Genomic DNA, 26,585 nt, shown 5'->3' on the forward strand with positions numbered 1-26,585 from the left:
CCAGACTATTCTAAACAGCCTTTACTTCGATAAACAAATTGGTTTGTTTCTGTTTAATTGCTTCACAACTTTTTGATAATCATGACGACCGAGTTTGATTGATTGAGAGGTGCTTGCATAACGCCCAGTGGAATACATTTTATGCATATTATAATATATAGTAGCTGCGGAACCGTAGCTCTTATGTCCTTATGATGTTCGCAGCTAAATGTTTAGACACTCGTCTATTGTTGAAAACCGTATATGTTGACTTCCTATTCATACCTTAAGGGTTTTTGTGTCCTTGGGTTGCTACCCCATATGACTTTTACTAGCCCAGACAAAATAAGTTAACAACGAAACAGAAAACAACCAATAGTCAAAAATAGGCCTTTACAAAAAAGAAAAATTTAAACACAAAGCACACACGAAAAGCCAAAGGGAATCTAGAGGCCAATAGAGGACCTAAAGACATATACTAATAGCATTATCGAGAGAGAAAATACAACCACACCGATAACAGAAGAACTTACATGATAACCTAGTACATAACTGTGTTACATGTAGCGGAGATGTATATAGACATCGAGAACTATTTAACATACTGTCGAAACTTTACCTATTTTATGTGTTTATAGAAACAACATTTCAAAGGATTTTTAACATTCAACGAAATTGATTGTAACAATCCTTTTAACCTGCGTCTCCCATTCCGTCCGTCCGTCCACCAGGCCGCCAAAAGGAAAACTTTCGTCAAAGTTTTCTTGGCTTCTATGAAAGGGAATGATTTAATATTTGGTCTGCAGCTTAATAATGTTGATATGTAGCGAGTAAGCAATTTTTACAATTTTCCATGTAGCTACTTCCTGTTTGCCGATAGTTTGAAATTTTACAACACTCATTTTACTAGGAGAATGTTCGTCAAACGTTTCTTCGCTCCTATTTAGCAATTTGTAGTGAGTAAGCAATTTTTACATCTGCCATGTAACTACTTTCTGTTTGCCGATAGTTTGAAATTTTACAACGCTCATTGTACAAAGAAAATTTTCGTCAAAGTTTTCTTTGCGCCAGTGAAAGGAAATGTTCAGTTATGCTCCAGTATACGTATTACCTCAATCAATTGCATGCAGCGAAGCAGGTCCAAACCCTGTGTTGGTCTTGTCTATAGTAAGATTTGGACAAATTGTTATCTATGTAAGCATAGAAAATTTGTAAAGGGTTTCGTAGAACCCTGCGTCTTGCCTGCGATTGCTGCTACATCTCAGTGTGAAAGTGTAATGTTGACTTAAAAAGTGAGTCCATTTGTCAGTAAAATACAGAATTAAAAAAAAAAATTCAAACTTTTCTTTAGATGCTATTTCATGGTCTTGAAGATAAGCTTCTGTCCAAGTTTCATAACAATCCTCGAAGGTTTACAAATGTACCATGTCAAAAAAGTTCAATCCCAGACTGTCTGTACATGTTTATTGTAAAAAAACAAAGTCCATCTATCAGAAAAATACTTAAAATGAAAAAAATATATTTTCAAAAATTGGCTTCAGACATTATCTCTTAATCATTAAAAAAAAACTTCTGCCAAAGTTTCATAAAATTCTATGAAGGTTTGATAAAGTAATTGATGTGTAAAAAACTTGAACATCAGAATGTATCTATTTGTTAAATGTAAAAAAAACTAAGTCCACTTTATCAGTTAAACACGGAAAATTAAAATAGATATTTTCAAAATTTTGCTCTGAATACTGTCTTTTGGTCATAGCTAAGCTTCTGTCCAAATTTCCCATGAAGTTTTGACAAAGTAATTGATGAGTGAAAAACTTAAACCTCAGACTTAATCTGAATGTTAAATGTAAAGATAACGAAGTCCATTTATCAGTATAAAAAGGAAAAAGGAAAATAAATATTTTCAAAGTTTTGCTCTGATATTATATTTTGGTCATAAACAAGCTTCTATCCAAATTTCCTAAAATTCCATGAAGTTTTGACAAAGTAATTGATGATTGAAAAATTTAAACCTCAGACTTAATCTGAATGTTAAATGTAAAAAAGACTAAGTCTATTTGTTAGTAAAATACGGAAAAATGAAAACAAGTATTTTCAAAATTTTGCTCTGATACTGTGTTTTGGTCATAAACAAGCTTCTGTTCAAATTTCCTGAAATTCCATGAAGGTTTGACAAAGTTATTGATGTCTGAAAAACTTTAACCACTGACTGAACCTAAATATTGACGCCGCCGACGACGGAATCTAGGATTGCTATGTCCCGCTTTCGCGACATAAATGTCGCAGGTTCGACAAAATACAGAGCTTTCAATCATCCGTTATAAAGATTTTTCTTTTCACAGAATGCTTTCAGTAAACAGAACAATCACAAGTAATGATAATAGCAAAACTTATTCAGATGAATATTGATATATACATTAAAGTAATAGAAAAACAAAGGATATGGGGTATCCATCCATGACACAAAATCAGTACATGCACCGCTAAAAAACACATTAAGCAAAGGAACAGCGCTTTTATTGCTGTTCTTCATCTCAAAGTCACAGTGAGGCCTTCAACACGAAGCGAAAAAAAAACTCTCAGTGAAGTGCACGTTTTAGCAGATCTTTCTGTTACGTGTTTACAAATGTTTATCTTGCCAGTGGTATTTCATCAAGAGCTGCTACTTTTTTAAATCACTTATTAAAACCAGAATTGACTAGGTGATGCTGTGAAGTAAGTCCCAAAAGGTAAGCTGTTTCACATGAACACAAGATGATTTCAATACCAAACAATTGTTCTAATGAATCTACAAGTTACTCAAATATTGAACCTACCAATTGCAAGAAAATCTGGTTGATATGTTAAAGTTATAATCTGAAGTGACCCAATTGAATTAACGGTAAAACAGTTACGTGTTGATATTGGAATTTTTCAGGAATCAACTGAAAAAATTTGAGTCAGTCTGAAACTTCATAAATCACATTCGAGTAGTAATTTCCTATTTGCAATTGATAGTAATTTTAAAACTAAAGAATACTATTGATTGGCGTTATACACTTTAGAGCTTGATTTACCAATGATGGCTTTAATTATATACTATTGTCAGCCAATATATTGTGTTTGGGGTTCAAGAACTTACAGATCGATGAGTAAACTGTAGCATGGGGAATTCGCTCCAGTTGATCAATGAACTGTGAATCGTAAAGTAAAGCCATACATGTTTCGAGTATGCTGTTCTGATGATTTCATTATATTAGTTTCATCAGCAATGGAATCTCTCGCAGGATTTCAAACTTAAATAATTGATATTGTTATATCTGTATGATATTTAGATAGATATATGTAAGGCGCCAACGTCCAGATTACCTTACCTGAGTCAGGAAATTAACAGAAAACACAATCTAATAAACAATACTTCACAAGTTGGTGATGCTATAGAAAAAAAAACGATAATTGTGATTTCCTGTCACTGTGATATTTTTTCATTCCCAATAGGTAAGTTTTAAACACAATTTGGGGTATTTTATTTTACGTTTACTTTGTTTTTCTTCGTCTAATTTTAACGTTTAAAAGCATGAATACTCACTGCATGGATAGATATAATTAATGCTGTGTTTCTAGACAAAGTTCCAATCACTCAAAACAAAATAAATTTCCTAGCAATAATCAGTCGTCTAGTTTCACTATGGGGATTCAACAGTAAATTTACTGGTAAATATTTCACACGATTTTGGTAAGCTCTCGATAGTGGTAAAGAAATGAAGGATTTATTCTGTGATATAAGTATAGTCTTTGAGAGAGATTGACCTAAGGTCTTCTTTTCAAACTGCAACAAGCTGGTATATCTGGTAATTTATTGAAATGGTATGAAGATTATCTATCCGAAAAATCCCAAAGTGGGGTATTAAACTGTACAAGACCTGAATTGCTAGCGGTAAATGCAGGAGAACCGCTGCGGACTATTTTGGGCCCTTTGTTTTTGTTTTTATAAAAGACATCGTCGAGGTTAGTCATGCCAAAATTATATTTTTGCTCATATGATACTTCATTGTATTTAGAAATTGATAACCCGATTGAAACTGCGGCAACTCTTAACAAAGACTTATGTAAACAATTTATTAGGTCACATAAATGGCTTGTTAATTTCAATGCCAAAAAAATACAGAATCTATGATTTTTTCTAGGAAAAAAAACCTAAGCTTTATCACCCCTTTACAGATAAATAACCAAGGACTCAGCCTAATCGACAATCACAATTTTATTTTTCTAATAATGGATTTTGGCAAGACCATATGGAATACACAATGAACAAATATTACTTAATGTTCAGCATTCTAAGGAAAGTTAGGAACGTACTCGACCGGTTCACGCTGGAAAAATTATATATGTCTTTTATAATGCTAATTCTAAAATGCACCGATGTTGTTTGAATCGCCATTTCCGTTTATGTTATTTTGAAACGACATGCAACATATTCCGTGGAATACTCACACATTTTTAAAACCAACAGAAACAAGAATGTGTCCATAGTACACGGATGCCCCACTCGCACTATCATTTTCTATGTTCAGTGGACCGTGAAATTGGTGTCAAAACTCTAATTTGGCATTAAAATTAGAAAGATCATATCAGAGGAAACATGTGTACTAAGTTTCAAGTTGATTGGACTTCAACTTAAAAAAAACTACCTTGACCAAAAACTTTAACCAAAAACTGTAACCTGAAGCGGAACGAACGAACGGACGCACAGACCGAAAAACATAATGCCCCAAGGTGGGGCATAAAAACAATATCATACCTTGAAAAATGATATATTATGGTCGCCATCAAACACAAACACACACTATCACATTAGAAAAAGAAGAATTCTACTATGGAAATCAAGGTTAATATCTTGGCCAAACCATGCTGTTTTGATTCGTAGATTTTTTTTAATGTTTAGGTAAATAGTTCTGAAAAGAATAAATGGCTCAGTAAGATGCAATATATTTTTTTTGATCCATCGATAAAACAATGGTTGACTTTTGTTTTTTTACTAATTATAGATAAGGTTTGGTCGAGGTCAAATTAACCCTGTAAGACATGCAGACATGTACGCCTTGCAATCATTCCATACACCTAATATCATTGCTTATATATTCTGAGAATCAGACCTAACAAAAATGTAACGCTGACCTTTGAACCATGTAAATGAGGTTAAGGTCAAATGAACTTGCCACACAGATATTTACACCAAAAAAATCATTCCATACATCAAATATAACTGGCCTGTTGCTTATATTACCGGAGAAACAGATCTTACCATGAACACTTGACATTGACGAAAATGAGGTTAAGGTCAGATAAAACACGCAGGACGAACACCTTACAATCGTTCCATACACTATATATAGTTGACCTATTTCTTATTGTTTCTGAGAAACCGACTTAAACACAAAAACTTAACATTGACCAATAAACCGTGAAAATGAGGTCAAGGTCAGATGTAACCAGACAGACAGTCATGTACGCCTTACAATGGTTCCAAACAACAAATAAAGTCGATATATTCCTTATAGTATCTGAAAAACAGATCATACCACCAATACTTAACATTGACAAATCAACAATGAAAATGGGATCAAGGTAAGATGAAACCTGCTAGACTGACATGTATACAGTACAATCATTCCATACACAATAAAATTGAGAATGGAAATGGGGAATGTGTCAAAGAGACAACAACCCGACCATAGAGCAGACAACAGCCGAAGGCCACCAATGGGTCTTCAATGCAGCGAGAAACTCCCGCACCCGGAGGCGTCCTTCAGCTGGCCCCCAAACAAAATTGTATACCAGTTCAGTGATAATGGACGTCATACTAAACTCCAAATTATACACAGGAAACTAAAATTAAAAATGAAACAAGACTAACAAAGGCAAGAGGCGCCTGACTTGGGACAGGCGCAAAAATGCGGCGGGGTTAAACATGTTTTTTGAGATCTCAACCCTCCCCCTATACCTCTAGCCAATATAGAAAAAACAAACGTACAACAGTACGTACAATGAAACTCAGTTAAAGAGAAGTCCGAGTCCGATGTCAGAATATATATGGTTGACCTTATGCTTAAGGTATCTGAGATACGGCCTTGACCACTGATCTATAAAATGAGGTCGAAGTCAGATGAACCCTGTCTGACGGACATGAAGACCTTGCAAGGAACTACAATACAATATATTGTTATCCTATTACTCATAACAAGTGAAGAGTTCACATGACCAAAAAAAAATATACAGTTTTTAAGCAGTAACTACTGAACCATTAAAATGAGGTCAAGGACAATGGACATATGACAGACGGAAACTTCATACTATAAGGCATCTGTCAAGTTAAAAAGTATTCAGCATCCAGGTCTTCTACCCTCTGAAATATAAAGCTTTATACAAATAGTTGATAAATTTGAGTTGTAAAAGAAACTTCTTGGTTGTAATTCATCATTACAATTGAATATCAATGTTTCAGTGGACAAAAGAGGTCGAATTTACCAATTTACGTTAACCGCTAGTTCGGTAAAATCATGATTAATTTTGCCTGCAAGGATTACTTTTTGGTAAACAATATTTCTGCAAAATATATCAATACTTTCCTGTTTTAAATATTATATAAACTTAATACATGATTGAACTTCATTAAATATCCCCACAATGCATCTTTATTATTTTTAAAAGGATTTCCATGAAATTAACTCTGTGTTTACAATCAAGTCATTATAGCATGGAAGTATAGATCGCTTAAAAACAATGTAATATATTATAAATAAATGTAAATACAGTCTGCACGCGGTACTGCAAATGAATAACAAATAAGTCTTAGCCCAAAACATGACTTTAAACAATTGGAAACCAATAGTAACAGAACATACAATACACAAAAAATAAAAGTTGCACTATCTCATAACTCAATTTTGTCCATTTTCAAGCATTCCATTAATGAAAATCCATGGTTTTGAGAGAGAGATTATTTGGCAATTTTGGTCAATTTATATTTGAAGTCGTAGACAAGTGATTTAATATACTTGTTGCATTAAAAAAATTCAATTAGTAGTAGTAGTTCATGGAAGAAATCCAATACATGATAACATATAGTATATTATGGGAATAACAATTTTACACACATGATATCTATTGATATTCAAATTACCAAGGGATTTTTTTCCTGTTCTATAATTGATTACATACCTATGAAATGTAGGTTGCTAGGAATAAAAAAGTATATACTTTTTAGATTACAGAGGGATAATTTTCTGAATCAGATGGAAACAATCGATTTTTTAAGTAACAAAAACTATAAAATAAGCTTTCATTCTACTTTTGTATTTATGTTTTGATTCCTCCCTCGTCATGTCTCTGCTGTTCATTTCCCAAACCTATCATTGGCCAATTATCCTATTTTATACTACGCTCAGATTGAACTTATATATTCTTCTTATCCATATAATTTAATACCCTAAAGATGACATTTTAACAAACACGGGCATAAATGACGCTACTGGCATTAAATCGTAAATATTGTCTAAGGTGTGCCTTTTTTGGCATTTTAGGATAGTAAAACTGTAACTCATTCGCACCAATTAATATTTTTATCCTGTAATATTATTGTTGATTGGCTTTCATTTTGAAAGATCATAGATTAAAACGTAGATACTTTGATCTGTGAGGTAAATAAACGTCAACTGTTAAACCTTATTTTTGGTTTGGTCATTGTTGCTCTTCAGTTTTTCTCAGTTCTGGTGGTTGTTATTTCAATATTTTTTTTTATCTTTATTCCATGGCGCCTGTCTTACTCCAACAATGAACTTTAAGACTCAGTAGTTCTATTTTCAAGGGGATTTTTCGTCTTTTTTCACTTTTTAAAAGCGACATTGGGTTTGCCGGTGTTTGGCATTTAGAGTTAATATCCCAGATGTCAACGATTTTACTACCAATCAACTATTATGCTTCATTCCTGTCATAGTGAGGTATGTCAGAAAAGGCCATTTTCCAAAGTAGATTTTTGGCTGTAAATGCAAACCAATAGGGATATTCTAATATGCAACAGTAGCTTACCGATTTTCAAAACTCGTAAATCCATTAAAAAAAACCAAACGAAGACATAAAAAACCTACCGGAATTGCATAAACTCGGAACAGATCGAGACCGATTGTGTCAACAGGGTAAGCTTCTTATTAATTACCTGTGCTTGATTGACTTTGTTTCAATGGTCATCGAAGATAAATCACTGACGGAAGCGTTGTAAGTTACTGTCATGTTGTCCAAATTTCGTGTAAAGGCATTTAGTCTTCTATATACAATGCTGCTGCTGAAAAGAAAACTCCAAACTTGATTTATTTATAATCTGCCATCCCCCATTATGATACCCGATTCTATAACCACCTCTACACTATACTGTACATTAATTCGTAATTACATTGTTATGTATCAAATGGTAGCTAATTTAAACGGTTAACTCACATATGATGGAGAAATGATATGATTTCTTTTTATTTAGTCCAAGAAGAGTATGTGCTAATAGCTAAATGTGTCATAATAAGGTAATAATTTTCATTAACTATCCGCTAATGGTACGGATGTTGTTATTGACCATGCAGACAGCGCTGTGCTTTAGTCTATTATACTTGTAGCTATGTTTTTTTCCCATTTTTGGACATCAATATCAGCATTTGTAAAATTTTGTCATGAATTTTTATTCAATTTGACCTTCTTCATATTGCTTGAACATTTAGTTGCCATTTTATATAATTTGAGCTCCTTTTTATATTCCCATTTAGTGCAAAACATTTCACCCAAGTGAGGTAATGTCTTGTATAGAAATAAGTTTTAAGATTTTTCTATGACGATCTTCGCCTTATCCACATTTCGACTGTTTAAAATCAAAGATAAAGTGACATTGATACTTTGGTTTCACGAGGAAAGGTCTATTGAAGCTTGAAAGTAATCGGGTGAATTCAGCTTAATTATCATAGCCAGTACCCTTTGTATAAATCAATATAAAACTTCTCAATAGAGCATCATTGCCAAGGTTTTTTTAAAAAGAGATAGATAACTATAAGGAGACAAATTTTATTTCTGTACCTTCTTACCTGGATCTGCCTCGGTTTACTCCGTATTTATTTGTTAAAAAATAAAATAAAGGTTTCTCGATCCCCTTTTTGCAAGTCTTACACAACATCCCCCTCTTTTGGACTGACTGAAAATTTGTTTAACTAAAATTTAATTTTTTTTCGGATAAATATTCTAATAATGAAAATTTAAATCCGAAAAATAACAACTGATACGGTTCGTACAATGCACGAAAAAAGAAAAAGTATCTAACTATAAGGATAAAAAAACAAATCACATGAATACGTAAAAAGAATAGAAAGCATGACGTGTCATTTACATATCGTTGATAGTACACTTTTAATTTTTGTAGTAAGTAACGAAGTAAAAAAAAACAAATGAAATATGAAAATAGAAATTTAATACTTGATGCTTGCAGTTTATCTTATTTATTACGGACATTCCTAAACTTTCATTTCCCTCCTACACAAGAACAAATTTGAGACTGGAAAAAATAGTTTCCAATCCCTATTGTAAAATTGCATAAGTCAGAATTTTGAATTTGTTCAGTAGACAAAAGCTATATTCTGCTGACATACAAACTTGTTTTACTTTGTATTGGAAGTTCGCTTTATCATATGCATTACGGACTATTCTAAACTTTCGTTTTTCTGCTATACACAAGGAAAATTTGAGACTTGAGAGCAGATTTTCCATTATCAATTGTAAAATTTCCCCCTTTTGGTAACCAAACAACAATTTGAAATTACTTAAGTAATTATTCTGATCCGGTACACTACGCTTGTGTTAGGAGTATTTAATTTTAAACTGCACTTAATTCTTTCGGGGGTGTACTATTTGATATCCGAGTGCAGTTCACCGTAGTCTACTTATCAGTTGATTCTGGACTTTGAACAAGTAAGTCGGTAGCAGTGATAGGAAATTGAATGCTCAAAAATGTGTATGATCTTTACATGACTCGGAGTAGTATTTTTTTAAATATGTATGGTACGAGTCTTTTAATTAATTACATCTTTTTTTCTATATTTTCAGATCAACACGAATGTCCAAATGATATCGACAATTATTGCAGTCTCTACGCTGCTTATACAAGGCATAGTGCCTTTGCATGCAGATATAATTGGTAACATATGAGAAAATTAAGAATTAATCAAGGCACACACGCAAACACGAAACACAAGATCGAATACAAATAATTGTTTGATATGTAAAATCATTTAAACTAAAGCAAGTAAATTGATAATACATGCATGGATACAACAACAATAGGCAAGGACATACGAAATGTTGAGCAACTCAACAACAACAGACCAACATGGTCACAAAATGGTATTCATCTTTTCGGATTTGCTAAAGTTTCTTAATGCTAGGTATACGTGTAATTTAGCTATATATCGGCTTTTGATGAAATTTTGTATGCATATAGAACTCACTGAACAGCATCTGAAAAACTTTTACATCAATAACATATCATTATTAGCTAATATCATATCGTTATTACTGATATGGTGCCACTTCTGCATTCGCTGCAGTTTATAGTGGAGTCGGAAAACGAAAGTATTGACCGGTAATAAATTAATACATAACTAAGTATGTATAGTTATAAAGTTATGAACACTTATGGTCGTACAACCAGTCGCGGATCCAGCTAATTTGGAAAGGGGTTCCAGTCCCCGGAACACCATGAAACATTCACATAATTTTAAAAAAATTAAAAGGGGGAGGGGGGATTCAAAACCCCGGATCCGCCAATGCTACAACCAATCAATACTTATATTGGCATAGCACCCATTTTATTTTTGTCCGAGATTGTATAGGTGTATAAAAAACCAATTCAAAATCCCTATCTATTCAACCATTTTTTTTCAATTTTCACAGCTTTCTAAATATTTTACCTTAAGTTTAACTTCATAGAAACCAGGTATATCCTTAATTGTACATGTATCACCTTTCTACATGCCAATTTTCTATCAATGTTTAAATCCTTGTAGTGAAATACCAACGTTCGGAAGGTAACTAATACTTAAAATAACCACTGGTTTTCTGCAAATCTTAAATAAGTACACTATGGAGCGCATTATTCCTCAATTTTTAATGCAAACTCATAGACAAGTAAATTTTGGCTCAAAATGGTCTAAACATATTTCTCTTTCACCAACAGTTTCATTTCTGCAAATTTGTTGGTTAGTTTAAGTAAACAATGACACCAAAAGCGCTATTTTTTGTCAGGGAAAGGCTATTTTTAAATGTGTTCTAAATTGGAGTGGGTGAATTGGTGGGGTGCTTTTTTAAGTTTTTGTGTTTTTGATTTTGCTTTGATGAGTCTAGCTATTTCCAAATGATTTTTACAATTTGTCGTTCGTATTTTGTCTGTTGTTTGTTAGCAATAACCAGACCGTTGGTTTTTTCGTTAAATTGTTTTATATTTTGTCTTGCCGGATCCTTTTAAAGCTTTTAAATACTATACTATTGACGTCCTATTCCGTTGGTCACTGATGGATAGTTGACTCATTGGCAATCATACGAATCTCCTTATCTTTATAACGATATGAGTACACACACATATCAATAATTTACCACAAAAAAGAAAACTTCGTTATTTTTTCTTTCGTGCGACGATGTGAAACATTCATCAAACGGTATAACACACATTGTACTGTGATATGAAAAACCTGTAAACGTCAACACACAGTAGTACTTGCTCTTTACACACATTTATATTTCTGTTAAGTATAATATGCCCAGAAAATTCGTTTCAGTTGTTGAAAAATATGTTTAAAAGTCATCTCCCAGAACTGTTTCATTAAGTGGTGTGTTTATTGGACATAATTATAGAATCTTAAATTGATACATAAATATTTGATTGAAACTTACAAATGAAATAGTCTGTAGTATCGATTTACATGATATGTCGCTACTATTTGTTGTTTACACAGTATTAGTATATAATTTGCTATATACCCAGGGGTGATCGTAGTTTTGCCTGAATAACTCTGATATTCAAATAAATACCGTTTTATTTTCGAGGTGATGAATTTGGAAGATTTTCTACGTATAAATGAATAATGGAATATCTATCAAACAAACAAAAAAGAATGTAGTTGCATGTTTGAACTGTTGGTTGAAAGGGACTAAGGATGGAAATATTTATATAAGTTGTGGAAATATATTCTGAATATTTCACTCGAAAAAAACTTATCTTTCACTTCACAATATATATAGACAGAAGACATACATCGTATAGAATTACGACGTTAAGTTCTAGGTAATCAATACAAGAAAGTATTTCAGGCTAACTTTCAATAATTTGCATGTTTACAAGAATGATTAAAATTTATGGGAGAATACTAGGCTCTTTTTATATATATAAAAGCATTTATAACACATCTTGCTGGAAGGGATGTGTTGTCGGTTTAGCTGTGCTGGGTGCGGGGAGCGGGATATACACAAATCATGTTCGATCGAACACGTTGATCTTAAGATTTCTTATATTATTAAATTCGAAATGGAGGTCATCCAAGTGGTAAGAAAAACCTTAGAAAACTTTACAGAATATGTTTATATATATATGATCATAAATATGTCAATTTTCCAATGTTTATTAATTGCAGGGACTTCTCCCCAAAGTTTGCTACTATCTGGACACTGATTTTTTTACTAGACCTTAATAATTACGCCAATGTTATTCCCTATGCTTGAACTTATTAGAATGTGCCAAATCACAGTTAGTGAAACGATTTCATTGGGTTTTCTTCAACATCCAGTCATAAATTGTGCAATGTGTCCTACCGTTTCTAGTATATATCAAAGCGTATTACACAACATTCCTTATATCATAATATAAAGCATGCGATAGCCTCTCCCAGTTCTAATTTTCTATAAACGTTTCAATTGATCGATGAATGGTATGAAATATAAAGTCGACCTATTAGACATGTTAGATGCGATATTTAGTGTTTGTCGTTTTTACATTTTCGAATCTCGTCTATAATATTTTAAATTAGAAAATAATTCGTGTTACATATACGTGTGACAGGTTTTCATATTTGTTATGTATTTTATGTTTTCATATTTGTTATGTAACTTAAGTTTTCATGAGACAATATTTAATTTTAAAGTTAAAAAATCTAATTTATATAGCGTTTCATATACTCAGTGACGGCCAATATAAACAAGAGGCTCTCAAGAGCCTGAATCGCTCACCTGATATTTTTTTGCTTAAATCTTTCATCAATGATTATTTTTGCTTTTCAATATATATTAATGAGTGGCTTAAAAATGCCATTTAAATGTTCATTGTATCTGTCATATTTTCTTTAAAAGCAATTAAATTCATTTTACCCATATGTTCCTTTTGAGCCATAGTGTCTATGTTTCTTGACGTACAAGGAAATAAAATAAAAAATTTATACTAGATTCATTTGAGAAGATTTTTAAAGTTAGAAAACATAAACAACTTGTGTAAAATTTTCCTTAAAGGGCAATAACTCCTTAAGGGGTCAATTGACAATTTTGGTCATAAAACTTTTTTGTAGATCTTACTTTGCTGAACATTTTTGCTGTTTACAGTTTATCTTTATCTCCAATAATATTCAAGATAATAAGCAAAACTGCAAAATTTCCTTAAAATGACCAATTTAGTGGCAGCAACCCCACAATGGGTTGTTCGGTTTGTCCGAAAATTTCAGGGCTGATAGATCTTGTCCTTTTAAACATTTTTATCCCATGTCAGATTTGCTCTAAATACTTTAGTTTCTGAGATATAAGCCAAAAACTGCATTTGACCCTATGTTCTATTTTTATACGCCCGTCAAATTTTTGACGGGACGTATTATGGTATACAAATGTCCGGCGTCCGTCCGTCTGTCTGTCCGTCTGTCTGTCTGTCCGTCTGTCTGTCTGTCTGTCCGTCTGTCTGTCCGGCGTAAACATGTCGCACCGTAACTTGAGAATGACTCATCCAAATTTCATGAAACTTAACATAGTTGTTTCTTATGATGGTCAAACGATCTGTATACTTTTTGGTGAAAATAAGATTAAAACTTTTTGAGTTATGGGACTTTGTAACTAAAACAGGTGTGTGTTTTTTTTCACATGTCGCGCCGTATCTCAAAAACAATTTATGATTATTGCTTAAAACTTTACACACTTCTTAGTTATATTAATCTTAAGATCTGTATACTTTTTGGTGATGATTCAAAATTTTATTTTAGAGATATTGAGTATTTTGTTAAAAAAGGGGGAGGGGTTTTTCACATGTCGCGCCGTATCTCAAAAACAGTTTATAATTATTGCTTAAAACTTTACACACTTCTTAGTTATATTAATCTAAAGATCTGTATACTTTTTGGTTTTGATTCAAAATTTTATTTTTGAGTTATTGAGTATTTTGTAAATAAAGGGGGAGGGGTTTTTCACATGTCGCACCGTATCTCAAAAACGATTTATGATTATTGCTTAAAATTTTACACACTTCTTAGTTATATTAATCTAAAGATCTGTATACTTTTTGGTTTTGATTCAAAATTTTATTTTTGAGATATTGATTTTTGTTTTTTTTAAAAGGGGGGGTTTTCACATGTCGCACCGTATCTCAAAAACGATTTATGATTATTGCTTAAAATTTTACACACTTCTTAGTTATATTAATCTAAAAATCTGTATACTTTTTGGTTTTGATTCAAAATTTTATTTTAGAGATATTGAGTTTTTTGTAAAAAAAAAAGGGGGTTTTCGCATGTCACGCCGTATGTCAGAAACTATTTATGCTTATTGCATAAAAATTCACACACAAGACGACGGGCGTATCATGCGCTCATGGCGCAGCTGTTTATTAGCCATGGTGGCCATGTTTGTTGATAAATCAAAAATTCGGATACAGTTCATAAACAAGATTCCTAAAGGAACATTCATTTAAAGTTAAGAAGTATTAGGCACAATGGTTTCAGAGGAGAAGATTTTTGAATGTTAGCAAACTTGATGAACAAATTGTGTAAAATTGTCTATAAAGGACAATAACTCCTTATTTGGTCAATTGACAATTTTGGTCATATTAACTTTTTTGTAGATCTTACTTTGCTGAACATTATCGCTGTTTACAGTTTATATCTATCTATAATAATATTCAAGATAATAACAAAAAACTGCAAAATTTCCTTAAAACTACCAATTTAGTGGCAGAAACCCAACAATGGGTAGTTGTATTCGTCTGAAAATTTCAGGGCTGATAGATCTTGACCAATTGAACAAATTTACCCCATGTCAGATTTGCTCTAAAAGCTTTAATTTTTGAGAAAAAGCCAAAAACTGCATTTGACTCCTATGTTCTATTTTTAGCCATGGCGGCCATGTTTGTCGATGGATCAAAACTTCGGATACAATTTATAAACCAGATACCATAAGGAACATTAAGCTAAAGTTTGAAGGTATTTGGCCTAGTAGTTTCAGAGGAGAAAATTTTTGAAATAGTTTACGACGACAGACGACAGACGACGACAGACGACGATGACGGACTCCAAGTGATGGCATAAGCTCACATGGGGCCCTTCGGGCCCCGGTGAGCTAAAAATACTGTGACTGACCAGACGAATAATATTTGTATTTCATATATCCATACATCAAGTGCAAATGATAGTGCAAATACTATATAGAGAGATACAATCTTTTATCGATGTCTGCCAGTTAAACGAGAAACACTATATACTAGTAACAATTATAACTAATCTAAGGGATGAGTTTCATTCCGGCACAAAGATGAGCATCGCTGTCAACTGTTACACAAAATATAAAAAAAAATCAATCATTCGTAAGTTGCACATGAGATAAATCTTTATAATGTGAATAAAACTTTGATTCAAATAGAATTATTTTCCTTTCACTGGTCATAGAATGATGTCTGTTGAATATCAATTTATTTTGACTTTATCCATACAAAATACTAAAACAATTATATATCTCTTAGACTACCCAAACTTTTTGTCTTGAACGTGAATAATGAAGGCTATTTCTTTCATGTAAAAGGGGGTGGTATGATTTCACTGCACACAACACGTGTTTCTGAAATTCATTCGTTTTTAAAGCCAAATATATAGAACACTTGGGAGCATAAAAACCAAAACACCTAAAAACAACCATAGGTCAACTTACGGCCTTCAACAATGAGAAAAACCCATACTGCATAGTCAGCTATAAAAGGCCCAAAAAATGACAAATGTGAAACAATTCAAAAGAGAAAACTAACGGCTTGATTTGTGTATAAAACAATGCGAAAAAAACAAATATGATATATAGCAACAACGACAACCACTGAATTACCGGCTCCTGACTTGAGACAGGCACACACAGAATGTTGCGGGGTTAAACAAGTTTGCGGGCGCCAAACCCTCCCCTAAAGTGGGACAGTGGTGTTACGGCACAATATATGAACAAACTATAGAAATTAGTTGGAAAGGCTTAACTCATCAGATCGAAACAAAGCAGAAAAACAAGTAACAAAAACACAGACCGGATGTGGCAGGGTATGTATACATCCCCACAACGAAAAAGGCACTAAGTACAGATCTGAGAGTACTCGCAGTTACTGACAGCTGGTTCAAAGCCAATAACAACTAATAAAAATCATGTATCTTAGACTTAAGTATCAATCAGTACACATCCAACATCTAATGGATTTAGTTAAAGACGTCATTAACAGTCAGAGAAAAACATGATCTTGTGCAAGCCTAAATACAGGTAACGACAGACTGTAGAACCGTGAATGTGTATATGTATCTGTATATAACCATTATATTAGTTTGGTTTTAATTTACTGATAACAAAATCAATATTTATACCAATAAAAACAATATCTAAACATTTAATTACAGTGTTGAATTGGTAACCTTTTGGAATAAGTTTATTTAAAGAATTGATAAGTCTACCCGGATCGTATCTAAATTTTTGGACTCGGTAAACAACATTTCCGTAAAAATTAGGATGAGCTATCCCGTTTGAAATAGGTTTTCTACAGGTACAGCCAAACTTCCAAACCAAATCTTTGTATCTACGAAAGAATTTAGTAAAGGTTTTAAGTAATTTGTGATATCAGTAAAACATAGATTACGTTCATTGAAATCCAAACCGTCACTACAGACACGGACATAACGAACGAGTTGTGATAAATAAACACCGTAAGATAGTGCCAAAGGAAAATCCCCATCCAAAAAAGTAAAATTAACAATAGGGAAAGAAAAATCTTCCCTTTTATCGTAAATATTTGTGTAGAGTTTCCCCGTGTAAAACTGAAATATCTAAATCTAGAAAAGTACAGTTATTACCGTTTATATTTGATTTATTTAGGGTAAGTTCTTTCGAGTAAATCGTGGCAGTATATTTAGAAAATTCTTGATTATTTAACGAAAAAATATCACCAAGATAACGATAAGTTGTGTTGAATTTATCAATCAAATGCAATTTAGACGGGTCTTTTCTGAGTTTGGCCATAAACTGTGATTCATAACAGTACAAGAACAAGTCTGCGATTTAACGGGCGCAATTGGTGTCCATAGGAATACCTACAAACTGTCGATACACTTTATTGCCGAAACGTACATAAATGTTATCAAGGAGAAAATGAATCGCTTCAATCATCTCATCATACCTCCAGTAAGTATATCTCCTAGCATATTTACCTTTCTCATTAGAGAAGAAGGCTTTAAATGAGTTGCAGCAAATATATTTGCAATCAGATTTTTCAAAAGATCATTTAATAAATAGGAAAACTTTTGTTTGATTGTGCGGAAGTGTAGTGTAAAGAGTTGAAAAGTCAAGACTGTCAGCAGAATCAAAAGGACCACCAAAAGGACGTTATCTATCTAAAACATCCAATTATTTCTTACACTCCAAAAATAGTTAATTCCACTATTTTCATAAGTTTTATTACAATAGTTAATAATACGTTTTTTGGTAGTTGTTAAGGAACTAGTTAAAAGCACCGAAAGATTAGTTGGAGAACACTTACTAAAGGCCGAGATGAAACGATATTTGGCCTAACAAAAACACAAAAACACAAAAACACAAGGTACCCAAATTTGGAATACACTTTTTCTTTAAATTACTGCATACCATGTGCAAATATTCATACTTGTGAAATATCTTGTATTTTTTCAGTAAATCTAAGTGCTATATGTTTTTTAGCGCTCAACCACCCCTTTCTTGGGACAGTGGTGTTACAGTACAACATAAGAACAAACTATAAAAACATTTGGAAAAGGCTCGACTCATCCATTTGCTTAGCACACAAAAATCCTAACAAAAACACAAAAACACAAACACACAAGGTACCGAAATTTGGTGTACATTTTTTCTTTAAATAACTGCATACCATGTGCAAATATTCATACTTGTGATATATCTTGTATATTTTCAGTAAATCTAAGTTCTACATCTGGTGACGATAAATGTGGAAAAACGATTGATATTAACCCTGGAAATGGGTCGTCTGTATTTGCCGCGGGAAAAGTCCCCAATGGTCACTGTACCCTATATTTTAGGGCTACCGAAAATAAGGATTACGTGTGTAAAAAATTCTGTGTAACATTTAGGAAAAAGTCATTCAATGTTTGCGATGTAAAAGTAAAGATAGCAGCTATTGATTTTGACAACACAGGAGACTTGACCAAGGTAAAACGATCTGTTCATTGTGTTATATCTTTCAGAAGAAAACAAATCGTTATTCTTTATAGCTCAGAAAAGTCTAGCATATCAATTATATTTGAAAAGAACAAACATAGACTGCAGAAGGTATCAAAGGTACAACAAAAAAATAAGTCAGAGAAAACACGAAAATACCATTGAAATAAAACGACGACATGACAAACAACAGTCCACAAAACACTACCTATTGAAAACTAAAGACCAGGAAGGGGGTCTGAGGCGGTACGACGTTTTTCCGAGAACTCCCAAAAACTGAATATTGACCCGAGAACCGATAGATATTACTCGAAAACTTTATTTCATATGGTGTTATACTGCTTTTACAGATATAGAAGTATATAATTTTGAGATATAAGTCATTTTTACTCAATAAAAATACAATTTCACTTCAGGAATTCGTTTTGTGTGTCTTGTCTGAGGTGTTATTAAATGAAGTTTTGTCTTTTTCCTTGTATATTTTAAAATTATAATAAGAATTGTCATAATTTTGCGAGATTCAGTTTCATTTTATAACTACCAAGTACTCTGGTCACGTCAGATAAGACATTAGTATGATATTAGCATTATGAAAATGCAGTCCTTTACTTGAGTGCAAGAACATCACTATGGTTAGAAACAGACAGTAAACTGTTGACATACAACTTCAACAGTCTTGCTCTTTCAATGAACAAACAGGCAGTAAACTGTTGACATACAACTTCAACAGTCTTGCTCTTTCAATGAACAAACAGGCAGTAAACTGTTGACATACAACTTCAACAGTCTTGCTCTTTCAATGAACAAACAGGCAGTGAACTGTTGACATACAACTTCAACAGTCTTGCTCTTTCAATGAACAAACAGGCAGTAAACTGTTGACATACAACTTCAACAGTCTTGCTCTTTCAATGCATAATATGCATATCCTTGTTAAAAAAGAAATGCATATTTGGTATTCTGATCTGAAAAAGAAAGCTAAATCGTCAGTTTTATTCGAGACGATACGTAAAATGTTTTAAAAAAATGTGTTTCAAAACAGAACTGGTATTCGTTCTCTTTTATTTTTGCAGACCTATGATTGTTGGCATTGGAACGCCTTCGACAATACCTGGTGTCCTGTCACAAATAAGTTGCAGATGGACGTTCTTGAAAGTGATCCGTATCATTACGACATCAAATTGAATAACTCCTATGAGTTTTCTGTAGATATCACACCAGTATGTGCAAAAGTAAAAAATCAAGTTAAAAAAGCGGGTATGTACGGTAAAATTAAACATTAGACTAAAATGGCGGGTAGTTACCACAGGAGCTTGGGAGCATAGACCCCCTTTTTCTTTTTCTTTTTCTTTTTTTAGTATATATTCTAATTTTGAATGTTTTAGCTCATTTTCATTTATTTAATGTGTTCTTGCTCTTATTCATATAATATAATAATAACATAAGTTTATGCATGCTGTCCTCAGCGATGCCACTGCTGGTGGAAGTTCCCTCCCCGAGGGTATCACCACCCCAGTAGTCAGCACTTTTGTGTTGACATGAATGTCATGGTTATGAATTAACTGTCTACAAAACTTTGAATTTTCGAAATACTTGGGATTTTCTACCAAAGGAAAATATTACCTTATATAGCTATATTTGGCAAAACCTTTCGCAATTTTAGCTTCTCAATGCTCTTCAACTTAGTACTCTATTTGCCCTTTTTTAACTTTATTGATTCGAGCGTCACTGTTGAGTCTTTTGTAGACGTAACGCGCGTCTGGCGTACACATTTTTAACCCTGGTATCTATGATGAGTTTATGTACATAATTCTTATTTTCCAAGAAAGAAAATAAAAAGAATAAAAAACAAAAAGGGTGGTCCCTGCACCAAGCACATGTGGTACATGCGATAAAAGTTTATCCTTTTACAATTATAGAAGACTTATAGTTAACATAAAATTGCTACAACTTATTGCTCAACCTGACACATTATCACCTTCTTTAGTACTATATTCTGCCATTGTAAGTTTATCGTTAAAGAAACCCCCAGATGAACATTCGTTATTCCCTATATTAATAACTGCTTCATATGGGCATTTGCTTGCTAAGATCCAGGAACTGATTCTGATTATTGTTGTCTCTCTCTTTTTTCTGTTGATTCTACACAGGATTATCCAACATGACCAGTTAGAGTTTACAAATAATTTATATTCTGTGGCTGTAAGTTTAACGTTAAAGAACTTATGATAATCCTTAGATAATAGAAAAACAAAGGATATATGGTACCATCCATGACACAAAATCAGTACATGAATGCACAGCAAAAAAACACAAAAAAGCAAATTTTCATTTTGTATGACGTTTTAAGGGTCAAATACATCTTGTTAATCGTGATACAAATAATTTAGCTAATGAAGTATGCTATTACTTTAAAACATTACAATTCTTTTTTATTTAACCATTTCAATTATACCCCAAAAAATTAATTGTCATTCATTAAAGAAATAAAAGTACTGACGTACTGAACATCGGATGACTGCAAGTTCTTGTGGATGGTCACAAGCACTTGTCTCAGAAAAAAAAATCACATCTCTATACCTGAAAGTGAGGTTAATGTACAGATATATTTTTTTTTCTTAGACAAGTTCGTGCGTTGATGATAAATAAATGACAGGGAATTCAACCTCACCGTAATAAATATGATATTGAAGTGATACAAATCAGTATACTCTGGTTTGTTGTTATCAATATGATATTATATTAATATTTGTATATTACAGTTACATGTATATATAATTTTCATCCATTTTAATATCATTCTGTTCTACTATATTAATAATAGTGCAGTGCAAGTGCATGGTGGACACTCTTCTGTAATGATTCAATTTTTCTAATAGATTGGATTTGAGTAGGCATTCATATTTTCCCGCCAAACTTTCAATCTCCCATGATGAGTTATTGGTCCTAGAGAGAGAGCGAGGACCGATAACTCTGCATGGGAGATTGCAAACGTTCTTGAGATATTCTTCCGCATACGTTAACACACATTTTCTGTACGTGTGCATAGATATTAAAGATTTTTTTACTTATATATATATATTTCTAACGACAAAAAATTTTCATATTATTAATTTATGTTCTAAAAAAAATATTTTTAGGAGTATCCATTGAAAAAATGAATTTATAACAAGCGATAAGGAATGTTATTTTGCACTCGATAATGTCCGCGTATTTATCATGTTTATAGATCGGTTACAATCCCAACACGAAAGTTACGTAATGGAAATCTAGGCGACAGCAATACACCGGAATGCCCTCACGGTCATCCGATGTAAAAATCGTAAATAACTTCCATATAGTTGTCTAGGGAAAACGATTCTATTACATTTTCCCAGCATTAGGTTAGCCTTTTGTGTACCCAAGGCAGGTGAAGGAAGTCAACTTAGGAGCGCTGTGATTGGATGTTAGGGTACAATATATTTTTTTATTTATCTATGAATAACTGCAGTGTGTATATTTACAATATAAATTTTGAAACCTATTGAAATATTTTCTAGAGAATTATTCGAATAGACTTCAAAAATTTCATAAATTTCGTGTAAAATGACGGTGGGCATGGATAACATTAACAAGCTCCGTTGGAAGTTGGTCATGATACTATTTGGCGTCAAATTTTAAAACAGAATAATAAAGTACTAACACTACACATAACTGTTTTATCCTAGTTTTTATTATAAAAAGTGGTAAATTTAGAAAATGTTAGTATTGTCGCCTATGGCAGAATAAATAGTACCGTTTTCCCTCTAATACCAACATAGTTAAAGGGGAGTAAGTCAAATTTCACAAAAAAAAAACTAAATCTTCATTTAATTTATCCGTCTTTTACAAGCAGTGGCAAAGTCTATAAGAATTGATAAGCAAAAAAGACATTTTAATTAATAAAATTTCATTAATTGCATGGAACTTGCATAGAATGGTAAAATTAAAAGCAGAGAGGATCTTCTTATTTATTTGAATAAAAATATATGATTGAAAACCAGGTATACGGTATATTAATTTGTCTAAACTTTAATTTCTACTTGTAGTTACAAATTTCAACTCAAAAAGAGATAGGAGAATGAAACAGATTAAGATTGAAGGGATTATCGTTGGTGTTTGTCTGGCCTGCATCTTTTTGGTTCTTTTAGTAGTGATGTACATGTATTACAAATCCAAACCTACAGACAATACACCGGAAGAAAACGAAGGAAAGCAAAGACAGGGTATGTGAATGTATTATTGATTAGATATATATAAATCTAAATTGAAAACAAAGTTCAAACATATGATTGCGTTGGATAAATATCGCAATTTTTATACGTGTGCATGCAAAACAAATTTCTTGGTAGCGGGGTCTAAATACAGCACAAACAACATTTTCCAAAAGACCAAAAAAGTGAAAAAGTATATTTAACAAAACGCATTTGACTAACAGGTCGAACAACGGATGTTCTTAAACCCTGCTGACTGGCATTGGCGATTGCCAAATAACAAGATGTAACAAAATGAATCTTAATTATTAATTTAATAGCAAACAGAAAACAATAAACGTGCGGAAAAGATTGTATACCGCAAACATGAGGTGCAAAAATGTGTACACCATAACCGGATTTCGACAATTAATATCTCTTCAGTGATGTTAGGAATCGAAACAGTATTTGGAAGGCCAAACGCGTATCTGCATCGAATACAACATAAAGAAGTCTTTTTATCTCATATATACTGACATTCTGGTAATTTTTTTTATTAAGGAATCGAATCTGCATATATAACACGTGAGTTATTGATATATTGAATATTCAGTCCCGATGATGCAAAACAAGGACTACAGCATTTCATAAAACTGTTGGCTGCTGGTAAACAATATTGCTGAAATCAAATACAAGATCTACACAAATGTCACAATGTCCGATACCATCAGATTACTTTTTCTATGAGTTGTTGCTATAAATCGTAAAAACCTCTTTCATTTTTGCAACAGATATTAACATGATAAGATGTCCTCAATCAAAATTCAGCGAATTATTTCTTTCCAGCATGACTGCATGATTTGACCAGCTTGTCACATCTTTTATGTCGTTATATTTGGAATTGCCATTATGTAAAAGTGAAAAGAATTCTAATCACGTTCCAACAGTTCATCATGAAATAAACACATAATTCAATAAACACATTATCATATATCTTGTCAGTTTTAAGAAGATTAACACAAAATACCATTTCTTGAACTCTTAATTGGTATAATATGAACTATAGCTATAAGAGAGCACAGTGAGCGTTGGAACGTTCAAAGCAAATGTACCCAAAGTGTCAACATATTTGAACAGACATCGACGTTTTAGACACATTCAAATCTTGGTTTTCATTAATTCACACACGTTGCTGTAGGATCTCGCTTCGCTCGCTAAAATACAATTATTTTGACCACAACAGATCAAGTATAGCTCAATAGAATGATATAGGCAAAAATAAATACTATTATATACATTTAAATTGGATTTCTACAAATCTATATCGGTCTCTTATTTACCGACCACGTCTCAAGTTTATATAAAGCCTTTATGGCCTTTTTGGGAGGGGCGTTAACCGATTGTTATCATAAACAAACAAACAAACAAACCATACAAAAACAAAAAAACATTTGATTGAATATTTTTCTGTTACAACAGGTCACATATTATCCAATATAAGGCACAAACTCATGAATAGACGAAAATCTAACATTGTCTGCATTGAAAACGAGACGTTCGATAAGTATCTAGAGGTCAAACAGACTGATGATGATGAAATAGACGGAGACAGCCAATCAACACAACAACCTGAAAATGTACCAGGAACAAGTGACAAAGACATATGCAACAGCTCTGTTTAGAAAACAACAAAAAATGTTCATCACCACATGGTGATATCCAATATGTGCCCTTTGTTCTTATTCGTCATTCACCGTATCAAGTTTTTTGTACATTTAAAAAAAAGTGACGTCCCATATAAATTGTAAATAATTTAGAGTACATTCCGATTCACTTTGTCTTTCATACAACGACTATATATATATATATAAGAAATTAAGCGTGCTGTCAAGGCGCAAAGAACAAGATAGTTCTATGGTTGGTGTGTAGGTAAAATATCAAATATCAAATGGTACCACACATTCATGGGCAAATTAGAACTAGAATATTAACTGTAGATTAATAATTTTAAGGTCATAAGTCGTCAAGTTGAAGGTTGAGAACAATTTGTTTAAGTTGATAGGTATGGGCGTAAATCATATTTTTTTCCGTATTTATGGTACCTTTAAACATGTTGAAAACAACATTAAATAACACGCGCGGTTAATCTCAAATAAGATTGTTCTTTGTAGAATTCGATCCATAGTACTCCCTACATTACAAATATTGTTATTGTGCATATTTTAATTTTTTAGTATACACATTTTCCCATATCATCAAGCCGAGGCGTTAGATGAGGGTCTGATATGTGGTCGAGGAATGCTCTTGGGTCTGGTATGCAGAATTATGTAACATAACATCTTTATCATACATTTCCGACGCAAAATTTTAAAAACAAATGTTTTAAAAAAGCATGCAATTTCCACGGTCAATTTGGAATTTGCGACTTTTAAATCCAAGGAACGGGATAGAAGAACAAAATGCTACTGTACATAGAAGTATAAGCTGAAATAATGTTTGTATATACATGTATGTAAGTTGCTGTGGCAGGCGTTTAACATAGTGTATTCAAAAGTAAAAACATTTTCTTTGCTCTTCCATGCATATGAAATTATACAACAATGTTTTGTGGTTGGTGCCACTCAATCATTATTTTTCTGTGCATTTTTTGTAAATTACACTTTTTCTCTATCTGACTTTTACAAATACACCCGATATTGTCCTATAATTGTTGTATTTATAAATATATTGATTATCTTATAAATTGTATATGATTACGTGAGAAATGAAGCCCAATGAAGGGACGTGTTTGATGATTTTTTTGGAACTCTGAAATAGAAAGCATATATGATATTACAAGATCGGTTAGTGTTTATATAAGGATGGATGTGGTATTTTTAAAATTGAAATATTATATAGAAACGGCACCTTTTATTAAATATTTTGTAATATGATGCACATGTTGAATAGTTTATCGCTAATCTCATGTATACAATTGGCATTTTCTTATTTTCATCAATAAAACAGAAAACTTTGTTTCAATGTTTTTATTTCAATATACATTAAACTTTAAAAAAAAACACACACACATGGGCACGTACTCCAAAACGTACAAGAAATACAAAAAACATCATCATACAGCACGTCATGTGTATTAGTGACGCCTTGCATGTTTGTCACTGAAAAGTCTATATATATATATCTTTGGAACAAATGGTATTAAATAAGATCTGCACAGACTAGACTATGACTATAAAAAAAACGACAATACAAACAACAATTCACCAAAAGAACTCGCTGTTACAGTGATCATAAATATTATATTCACATCAAAAGTTATCCCCCTGGAAATAAACGAGCATATAGCTCTTGCTATGTGAATCAAAGTAGATGTTGCGTAATCATTTAACGACAATTCTTTTCGTCGCAAGGGGATACAAAATGAACATCATTCAAATGGATACCACATACAGCTTGAACATTTACCAGGCGCTCAACCTATAACAAACAAGCTATCCAAGTATCATTATAAAAAGACGATAGAAAATGTGAATATGACCAATTTTCGACATGTTAACAATTTGCATGTGATTTCTAATTCTATAAGTAACGTGAATAATGAACGTGTAGCGATATATATATATGCGTCCAATCGTTCCCTATATG

At 32.5% G+C, this 26,585-nt stretch overlaps 1 protein-coding gene across 1 annotated transcript; it reads left to right on the forward strand.

Moving 5' to 3' along the window:
• Window positions 1–3,159: 3,159 nt before the first annotated feature.
• Window positions 3,160–25,955, forward strand: LOC127728776 (uncharacterized). The gene is made up of 6 exons (XM_052236398.1): window positions 3,160–3,456; window positions 10,093–10,183; window positions 18,467–18,720; window positions 19,803–19,986; window positions 22,797–22,973; window positions 24,420–25,955. Exons 2-6 carry the CDS (start codon window positions 10,111–10,113, stop codon window positions 24,620–24,622), a joined length of 891 nt encoding a protein of 296 aa, XP_052092358.1. The 5' UTR covers window positions 3,160–3,456; window positions 10,093–10,110; the 3' UTR covers window positions 24,623–25,955.
• The last annotated feature ends 630 nt before the right edge of the window (window positions 25,956–26,585 follow it).

Source organism: Mytilus californianus, unplaced genomic scaffold, assembly GCF_021869535.1.
Source record: "Mytilus californianus isolate M0D057914Y unplaced genomic scaffold, xbMytCali1.0.p SCAF_1, whole genome shotgun sequence".
Taxonomy (NCBI): Eukaryota; Metazoa; Mollusca; class Bivalvia; order Mytilida; family Mytilidae; genus Mytilus; species Mytilus californianus.